Source organism: Thalia democratica, chromosome 9, assembly GCF_965202585.1.
Source record: "Thalia democratica chromosome 9, ktThaDemo2.hap1.1, whole genome shotgun sequence".
In the NCBI taxonomy this organism is placed as follows: Eukaryota; Metazoa; Chordata; class Thaliacea; order Salpida; family Salpidae; genus Thalia; species Thalia democratica.
In genome coordinates, this window is record NC_139173.1 from 19,880,858 (window position 1) to 19,891,711 (window position 10,854).

A 10,854-nucleotide genomic window follows, 5' to 3' on the forward strand; every position below is an offset into this window, starting at 1 on the left:
TGAACAGAAATTTAGCAAAAAAGGTTGCATTTAAACTTAAATTGATTTCTAAATAGTTAAAACAGAAAAATAACAAAACCAATATCGCAAAAAATGAACCAAGTTCTACTGAACAATGTATAGCTCTTAGTTATATTTTATATTCACCGAAAAAAATCAATTACTTTTGCAGCCCTCTATGTTTAGCAGTTTTTTCGAATAAGTATTTTATTTAACTATGTATACTTTACTTAATTTAGCATGTTTTTATGACTTTATGCAGATAAAACACTAATTTTACGATATAAATTAAGATTTAAAATAGATTGATAAATATTAATTTGATGCACCCACGATTTTAGTATTCTTATTTTATTGAAGAGTTAAGTTTTGGTTTCTTAAACATTTGAAACTAAAATAACAAAAATAACTACAGTAATCATTTTCAAGCTAAATATAAAAGAAGCAAATAGTTAACAAGAATGTATAGTTTTATCAATCTTTGTGAGAAAAACTGCATAAAGAATCTGGCTGATATAACTCTACGATCTTCAAATGTTTTTACTAAAACAGGTGAGAAGTTTAACATAGTACTGTTTGTTTAAAATAACCCAACGAGCTGTATTATATTTGTAAAAGCTTAAATTTGATTTTTAAATTTTTCAAAAAGTTTTTATAAAAATTATCTTTGTTTTCTAAAATCGAAAGTACAAACATGTTTTTTACTTAAAATGTGGCTAAAAACTAAGTAAAAATTTCAAAAATATACAGAAGTTACTTACGTAACTATATCGGTAAAAACAGGTTTAGTACTTTTATTTATGATTATTTTTTACTGCTTTAATACATATCTATACGTTTTAAGTTTTATTTTGTACTAAGACAACAAGTAAGGTTGATGTATTTGTAAAAAGTTTGGTGTATCTAGTAAACTTATAAAAGATGAACTAATTAAATGTATATTTAATTTTTTATTTCAAATAAATTTTTCATAATCATAATCAGGTGAATACCATAATCATTTTATACTTATAAAACTAACTACTAATAGTACTTGCTAAAAACTATTGTTTTATTTATTTTTAGACAGAAGAAAACTAGACAATCATGTTTTTGTCCAAGTTTTAAAACTGAACAAGATTTTGCTAGAGGAAAACACACGGTCAAGCGAATATTTCCTAAAAAATATTTCTGTTGCAAACGTTGCCACTTTTTATCAAATAGCTAAAGTGTATAATCTAAGAAGTTTAGTTGAAGCTAGCTCTAGTTATTTAAAACGTTGTTTCCAAATAGTAGTTCAAAATACTAACTTCTTAGAACTAGACTACATTTTTTTTGAGGAAATACTAAAAAGTTCCGACTTACATGTTCATTCAGAAATTGAAGTTTTCAATGCCGCCGACGCCTGGATTCAATACAAAAGTGAACAACGCAGCAAGTTTGCAAAAGAACTTCTTATGAAAGTCCGTCTTCATTTACTATCAGAGGATGCTTTGTTGTTTATTTTAAACAAGTCTTTATCTTTTTCTAAAAGCGACGACTGTATAGCGATGTTGAAAAAAGTTTTGAAACAAAAAGATAGCTTACTTTCGGGAGAAAAATGTAAAACTTTTCTTACAAATAGATACTGTGACCATATCGAATTTAACTGGTTGTTTTGTGGTTTCACGAATAACATTAATGGGCAGGCAACAGCTGACAATGTTGTCAACCAGCTTGAAGGGGAAAACTTTAAAATTGACAAAGTTCTTCCGTCGATGATGGAAAGCAGGAACGATCACAAAGCAGTGTATTTTAAAAAAGCAGTTTACGTGTTTGGGGGGCTTCAGTGGGACAATGGAAATGGCATTCCGGTGATGTCTGTTGAAATGTACTCGCTTGCATCTCAAACTTGGAGTTTTGTAGCTAACATGCCTGACAGTCGTACTTTGTTTTGTGCTTGTGCGTTTGTAGACAATATTTTTATTATGGGCGGTGGACTTAAGCTACCGACCAGTTCCTGCTTTAAATTCAATCCAAAAGGTTTCAGTTGGCAAAAAAGTGTTGAAATGTTAGAAGCAAGAAAATATGCGGCTAGTGTCGTTTTTGAGGGAAGAATTGTAGTTTGTGGTGGAAGAGATACTAGTCTTGATATTTTAAATACCGTCGAAACGTATGACTTAATTTCCGAAAAATGGCTGATGATGCCAAGTATGATAAAGAGAAAAAGAGATCTCAGTTTAATTGTTTTGGGAAGCAAATTGTTTGTGATCGGTTCGTCTTGTGAAGTATATGATAGCAACTGTAAAAAGTTTTCTGTTCTTAAGTCGCCTGTTATAAACAGTTGTAGCGCTGCTATTTCAATGGGAAACAAAATTTTTGTGATGGATGAAAGTACAACAGCACTTTTGTGTTACGATGTCGACAAAAACGAGTGGACTGAAAAACCATACCAAAAATTAAAAGATTCTTTAATGGGTTGTTCACACGTGAAAATACCTTGCTATTGAAATTTACTATATAGTTTAAAAAATAGTCATGTCATTTTTTTTTATAACCGTTTAGATTTAAAATCCGTAGTTTTGTCCTTTAGCCTTTTATTTTTAATGTAATTAGGTCTTTGTGTAATGTGTACGAGCAGGAAAAACATCTAACTTATTATCTAATAACTTTATAAAAATGTTGCTTCTAAAATAGATAATCTTCTCATTAGGAATATGAGTTTAGTTTTTTTTAAATAAATTTTTGAATGGTAAAATTAAACTTGATTTCAATTTTTCTTTTATGTAAAAGCATTTTGTATTATCTATCGATGAAACTTAATCATCTTTTATTTTAGTATAAAAAATTTTTTTTTAAATAATAATATCTAAAAAGTATTTTTAATATAAGTAGTTATGTACCTAAAAAATTATGGTTTAAAAATTGTTTAAACTAAACTGCTTGGGTAGGAGTCTAACTTGCACGAAGAAATTTTTGCACAGGTTGAAAATTTTTTAAACTTTGTTTTTACTACCACCATTACCCCTTACTCTAGGTCAATTGTATTTTTGGGTTTTTTTAGAACTAATTTTTTGTTTTTTTTTTTTTTTGATCAATAATTTTTTTTAGATTTTTTTTCCTTGTTACCCTCGGTCGGTAACTATTTTTTTGTTTTTTTATTTTTTTTTTCTAGTTTTTTTAAATACATATTTATTTTACTTTTACTTACTTATTTTAAGTATCACTGTTATCGCTAGCAGGGTGTTCTACTTATACAATGTTAGGGGCCTGGTAGATAGCGCAGCGTGCGCTTTTACTTGTATAATAGATGTCCCCAAGCTAACGATTAAAGTTTATTTGATAAATAGACTAATATGACTTAGTTACTATTTACTAGAGGTTTAATAAATAAGTACTTATACTAATGTTAAACGTAATTCGAGTCTGTGATAATGAATGTATCTACAATGAAATTGCGAAACAAAAAGGTGATAAAAGTACTATACAACATAAGGCCAATGAATCGAGTTATTTATTCTTTAAAAGACTAAAATACATAAATCAAAGTAGCTGAAAACTAAGTGTTTGTTTAAAATAAACTCATAAAGTGTTCTAAAAGCGAACTAAACTCGATAAACAAGATTGAAACCATTCACAACTAAAAGCAGCGAAAAGCCGCCATGACTGAAAGTTGCTGCTACGCAGCCAAAACTAAAAGCTAGTTTTAAGTAAGATTTTACTTTAAATACAAGATAGCTCTCTCGAAAAGAGAAAATGCCAATAGTATTACACTGTTACCCCTAACCCTTAGCATCGGTTGGTATTTTTTTTCTTTTTTTTATTAGTCTCTATATCTTCTTATTTTTAGTTATTTATTTTTCCTTTTATTCTTTATTTTGAAAATGAACCTTTTTTCAAAAGTGTCTTAGTCCATATTTAACTCGTTCTCAAACTGCTTAACTTTAAAGTTAAAATCTAAAAATTACTTCTTTTAACTAGTATGATCTTAGCTGAACACTTGAAATTTAGCTACATCTAGTAGATTATGAAGCTATTATTTTTTTGAAAAAGACAATAAAAATGGAAAATCTGAAAATTTTTTTAAAAAGATCAAGTCATTTATATTTTATTTCATTATTGTTACTTCAAATTATTTACATTAGTTAATTTATATAGACGAAACAAAGTTTAACCCTCATACAATATTTAAAAGGTTATAAAAACTGTATCTATTTAAAAGCTTTTACTTATAGAAGTAAAAAACTAGAATTATAAAAAATCACTTAAAAGGAAAATTAAAACAGTAATATAAAAACACAGAATTAAACAGCCTATTTAGATGTATCAAATTGTACAATATGAGTAAAGCCACGGGTCGGCAGGCTAAAAGTACTCGCGGGCCAAATTTATAATTTGAAACATCTTCGCGGTCACCAGTTTTAGTCTTAATAACACACATAAAATCAATTAGTTTTAATTTTAATCAGTCTTTTACATGAGTCAGTCTGGGGGCTTATTGTATACAATATACATACAGGGCTTATCAATAAAATGTAAAATTGCAATTGTTGTCTTTATGAAGTTACTATCTGTCTAATAAACTAATATTTCTATGCTAGTAGTTTAACTACTTAGATATCACTGAAAAAAACGAGCTTAAAAAGTAATACTAGGTCACTTTTTTTTTTTCAATTTTCTTATCAATCTCTTTTTTTTAGATTATTTTTATAATTTGAACATTATCCTCTCCTACTAAATATTCAATTACAAGCAATATCTGATAAAACTTTAATAGATAGGTGAACTAGAAATTTTATACTTCAACTATTAAATTGAATAGGCTTTAAAATAAGCTATTTTTTCTGGGCTAAATTCAAGAACTTACGTTTAAACTTTCAAATAAGCTGCTTTTTTTCAAACAGGGCCCAAATTAAGGCAAGAAAGACAGCCTAAGTAATGTAATCTAAATAATTAAAAAATTAAAATAAATTCATAATAGGTAATCAAAATTAATGAAGCTAATCAAATACTAATACCATTATTGTGTTCAAGATTACATAAGTTCTAAAATACTTGGCTAGAACATAGTAATTTTTTTTAATTTTTTTAAACCAGAAAGATATTTAAACTAGCTTTAGAGTCGCAATGTAAAAGTTTTAAGTTAGAATGATTTTTAAAAGTAGTTTTAAATTAATTCAAATTATTTTACTTTTAAAAATTTTGTTAAACTAGTACTAAGTACTTGATAATCTTATCTAGTATAAAACCAGTACAAATTGTAGTACTATAAAAGTGGGTGCAAACAAAAAACCTTACTGAGCTCAAACACTCAAAAGAGGTAAAATGCATTCTCACTAATACAACATTTTACCTTAGCAATATTTTTATGATTTATTGAATCTTCTTCTTAAAAGTAAATTATAAGATGCAGTTGAAAAAATTACTTGATAGAAAGTTACACATATATTAATTGTTCAACAAAATACTTAGTGTGGTTGGAATTAATTTAATAATTTGTTAAGCTTAAGTTTACATTCTTAGCTACTTAAAGGTGCATTAACAAAAACGTTTCAATTGGTATTAAATCAATAACTTAAAAAATCCAAAAAGAACCTAAGATAGAACAGTATTTCATAGTTATAATTAGTTAACACTTACATTTGTAGAAAACAAACGAGGGTTACTTTGGCTTGTTATTTTTTTAACAAACTTTAAAACTAACTATTTTTAATTTCTTCAATGCTAACTTGGAACTTTTTTTTTGTTACAAACTATAAACTTTTACTCTACTTTTCACAATTATTTTCATCGAATTGGGGTTTGACTTTAGTAGTGGGGCCTCTTTAAAAACTTAACATTGTTTTCAACTTTTTACTTATTTTAGCTTTTCTTTAAAAATAAAATAAGATTCGTTTACGTTTTTAACTTTCAAGTTAATATTAGTTTTTTATTGTGAAAATACTTTTTTTCCTTTAACTTTTTTTTTAAGATATCCCAAAATAAAGTTTTTCAAAATAATATACTAATTTAACTAAATTTTATATTAAAGAAATATAAAATCTTTCTTTTGTTTTTAATATATGACATATGCAAGTTTTACATAAATTTATAGCATTTGAGCCAGAAATCCCTCGAATAATGTAAATTTATGTAAAAATTGCATAGGTTATACAATAAAAATTAAAAATTAATATTTTCTTAATATGAAACTCAGTTAAATAAGAATATTGAGAATAAAAGTTATTTAAAAAGTATTATACATTTGCAGTAAAGCCATAATAAATTTGAATATTTTGGAATATTTCCTTTGGGGATATCTCAAAAAAAAATTAAAGAAAAAAAATATTTCCATAAAAGAAAACTTAGTTTAATAAATAAGTTAAAGAATAAAAAATATTTTATTTTTGGAGAAAAGCTAAAATAAGTGAAACAATTTAAAAAAAACGTCAAATTTTTAAAAGGGCCCCACTACTAAAGTCAAACCCCAATTCAATGGAAATTGTTGCTAAAAGTGAAGCAAAAGAACGTTCTTTAGAATTAAAAAAGTTCCAATTTAGCATTAAAGAAATTAAAAATAATAGGTTCTAAAGTATGCTAAAAAAATTACAAAAAAAGCTATTCGAGCCAAAGTAACCCTCGTAGAACACAAACTTATCTGAAACATACTCATAAATAGACAGTCTTTTTTTTTAAGCGGTAAATAAGTAGAATACTTTTTATCAGGGACAAAATTGGATAAATCATGATTATGAACAATAACCAAAATAATAATCGAAATAAGAAATAATTTTTAGTGTGCCAGATATACATGTTTTCAAGCCATAGAATTATCTATTGCAGGCCGCATTCCATTAAGAATAAAAACATGCTCCAAAACTTTTAAACTCTAAATTTGAAATTATGTTTTTCTAATTATGATGTAACTATCTTGCTGCATTAATAGAGAATAACTTAAATTAATTATTTTGGATGTTAAGTTTTAATTGTTTTATTGCAATAGGATTTCCGTCTAAACATTTTTATTATAAAAGCAGTTTTAAGAAATAATTTAATAATCTATTTTACTAATAAAGAAAGTTTCAAGCAAAAATATTAAATCATTTTAATTTTATCATTATACAACTGATTTTGTAATATTTAACAATTCCGTAAGCTAAACTCCTAAAGTAGCTTTTTTATAATAACGAAAACACATATTGTTATGTTAAGCTTTACATGCATAGCTATATGTTTTACTTTCGTATTTTTACAATAGAAAACGACTAAACCTAAAATTATATAACTAAATATTTTTTTTAATAAAAGCCTCTAGTGGCATTGTTTGTGTATAATATTAAAAAGTTTTATTGGTAAATCTAAATAAATGTTCAATCAGCGTCGTGAGTTATCAAATAATTATTTTTACAAACTTTATACTTTTGGTTTTTCGCTGCTCATTAGTAGTTTATAGTTAATATTTTAAATGAAAATAAGTTACAAATTTATAGATATCTTCTTATCAATAAAAATACGTTATAAATTCTAAAAGGTTATATTTTGTACTTTACTCATTGAAACTTTTAAAATTAAAAACAAATAATATGTTCAATAATTTAAAGCAAAATCTGTATGAAAACTACTTTATAGGTTTTTAAAACGTATTTATTTGGTTATAAATATTGTTTAACTTCTAATTAAAAAAATTGCTTACAGTTGTATTAGATTTTATAAGTTTTTTGATTCTTTCTAAATGTTATTGCTCAAACAGTGTTTCGCTCAAAAAGCTCATCAGTGGTTAGTTGTAAATTGTAGTATAATAATATTTTTGTAGTTTATTATTTTTTTGCAAATTGTAGTTGTTAAAAAAAAAATAACTAATCAAACTCATTTTATAAAAATTGTTACGTACGTTTCAAAACAGTTTGAAAAAGACTCTCATCAAGTATATTAACCTGTTATTTTAAGAAGTAAAACAGACAACACTTATATATATGATAGCCTATTACTCTTGAAAAAATCTAAAGTAAGATATTTATGATTAGTTAGCCCCCATTGCTTACTCCAAAGAGGCTAACAGTTTGTGTTTAAAAAAAAACAAGACACTTTAGATATCTATTTCGGTTCTATCTAAATTAAAATGTTTTCAGATTAGTACTTACAACCTTGAATTAGTGTAAAAGAACTAAGACCTACTTAGCAATAAAGGTATTCGGACTATTTAACAATTTTAGACAGGTAAATTGATAACCATGCCATTTAGAGACTTGCTTTTAAGAAAAGTTTTGCTTTATTCAAAACATTTATCCTAATAAACATATCAAAAAACAATAAAATCGACATAAAACAAACATGACAAATAGTAAATTAGTTGAAATTATTATTTTACTTTTAACAAAAACAGTTCTAAACAAAAGGATTATTAAAACTTAGTTTTATAAGACGAAGTTTTATGCTTTAGTTTATAAAAAAAAAGTTACTAACAAAAATTTTAAAGGAGTAAAAATAGAAATTTAAATTATTAGTTTGAAAACTTTAAACATATATTAGTATATCTTAGTACGTTTAAATGTATTTTTTTTTATTTAATAGCTTTTATTTTGTAGCTAGAAAAAACACTTTCTAATACGACTGAAGTAGCTTCGTTTCTTTTGTTTTGAAGATACTTTTTTAGGTTTTCATCTTCGACAAACAGATTCTTTTCACCTTAGAAAAATTTTTATTAACTTATTATAAATATTATGCATCTTATAGATGTGTATATAAAACTTATATACACACTTAATTGAGTTTTATATTAGCAACACATTAGTTAATTTGAAATTAGAGTTGTTTAACACTGCAGTTTGTATGAAAATTGTTCACAAAGCTCCTAATACATTTCTCCTCTTTTGTTTTAAACAACACATTTCAAGACATTCAAATTATAAAACTTTCTAAAATTTAAGGTTATTAAATGCTTTGGTTTTACTTTTAAAGTTTGTATATATTTTTTACCACTTAAAGCTGTTCTTTGTTTTTAGATCGTAACAAGTAATTGTACTTGATGTTCACTTTAATAAACATACTTGTTTTTTATTTAAGTGTTAATGATATAACCAGTACACTTAACTGTAATAAAAATTTACTAAAAAAATTATTATACTTTAAATAAAGTTATATTATGTTTAAAAAACTGAATTTGTATTTTATTAATTATTAATGAAATAAAAATGCCTAAGAAGTAGCAGTTAAAGTTTGTATTTTGAAATAAAGGTTAAGGTCCAAAGAATTAAATATAATGTAAAATTATTATAATTAAGTTATACAATTTTATGAAATAAATATGGCTTACTTCCTGTATCTGTTTCAAATCTTATGCTCACTGATGTAGTAGAAAGAATTTTGTATGTTTTTGTTTTGACATGTGAAACCTCAATAATTTTGTTGTTTTCGCAAAGTGTTTTCTTCGCACCGCTTGTAAAATTTTTCAAAACTATTAAATAAAAGTATACGTTAGAAAACAAAAATTAAAAAAAATATATATATTATATTAATCTAAATACTTTATAATTAAGTCAGTGTTGATAATCTTTTAACAGTCTAAAATAATAGCGTTATTCAAATATATTGATTACCTTAAAACTAAAAACTACAATTTGTTCAAAAATTAACCTACTGCAATAACATCAAGTTTTGAACCTTTATTTTAAATGTTTTGCTTAATGTATACAATCTTTTGATTTAACATTAGCAAAATATAATACAGAAGAGCTTTAATTGAAAATTCTTTATGATAAATTTTAATGTTAAAGTTCACTTAAAACCACAGGTTAATGTTCTATTTAGTTATTTCGCTTAAAAATATTACATAATGCAAAAAGATAATTTTTTATTAAAATAAACTAACGAATCCTATGCTTTTTGTCGTCTACAGTTCTTTCATTTTTTACAACGATCCATGGCACGCCGTTTAATTTGACGCAATCGTTTTTGATAAGCTGAAATAATCTTTTTGTATACGATTCATCTTCTACAAAAAATAGTATAATTGCAATAGTAAAAGTACAGATAGTAAAGGAATAGTCTTGATTGCATGAAATAGGTATTACAGGTTTAGTAAACAATTAAGTATAAACAAAGAAACAAAAAATAAATTTCCGCAAAGTTTTTTATGAATTTAAAATAGGGGTCGTCAGCCTTTTATAGACAGCTCACCATTTTTTTAGATGCTTTGGGCTGCAACTATTCGAAAAAAAAATAGTAGTTTCCATTTTAAACAAAAAGTGTGAAAAAACATGCAAAAGTAATGCATTAGTAGTTACTGGCTTACCATGCCTTTGCGTCCGATTGAAGTGATAAGACTATTTTCCTAATATTTGCTGAGTCAGCAAACAATTTTAAAGCTTTATATTATTTTTTTTATTTATGCTCTTATCTCTACCTATTTAACCCACCTTACAAAAGTATATTAAATACTAATCAAAAAATAAATTTTAAATAACTAAAAATTTAAAAAACATGAAAATCTAATGTTTGTATTGCTAAGTCAGCAAATATAAAAAGAAACACCTTAACGTTTCAACAAGACTCTTTTTCCTTTAGCTTTAATACTCGCTTAAATAAATTTTCGCGAATTAAATTTGTTTTTTAAGCATACTAAAGAAAATTTTTATACACTATCAAAACTGTATAAATTGATAAACCTAAAAAAAGCTTTTTAAAATTAGTACAGCAAATGTAACTTGGTAAATTTTAGTAATTATATTAGGTTGTTTGAACTTAATTTTGAAGTTTCGTATTCAAGTTTTTGCTATTTTTTCAACAGTTATTTTTCCTAACGTACGACTTTAGAATATATTTTTTAAACTTTGAGCTTATAATACATAAAAAATCACAAAATTAAAAGGGTTTAAGCTACAAGTTACTTTTTACAGATTTTCAAACTCAACATATTTA

The 10,854-nt window shown here is 25.1% G+C and overlaps 1 protein-coding gene across 1 annotated transcript; it reads left to right on the plus strand.

The window, feature by feature from the left end:
• The first annotated feature begins 1,529 nt into the window (after positions 1-1,529).
• Positions 1,530-2,468, plus strand: LOC145844890 (kelch-like protein 38). The gene has a single exon (XM_082952309.1). The coding sequence runs from the start codon at positions 1,530-1,532 to the stop codon at positions 2,466-2,468; it is 939 nt and encodes a 312-aa protein (XP_082808435.1).
• Positions 2,469-10,854: the final 8,386 nt, after the last annotated feature.

Excerpts from the sequence above, each read along its gene's own strand:
- LOC145844890 (XM_082952309.1), top strand. The coding sequence starts at position 1,530 with ATGTTGAAAAAAGTTTTGAAACAAAAAGATAGCTTACTTTCGGGAGAA.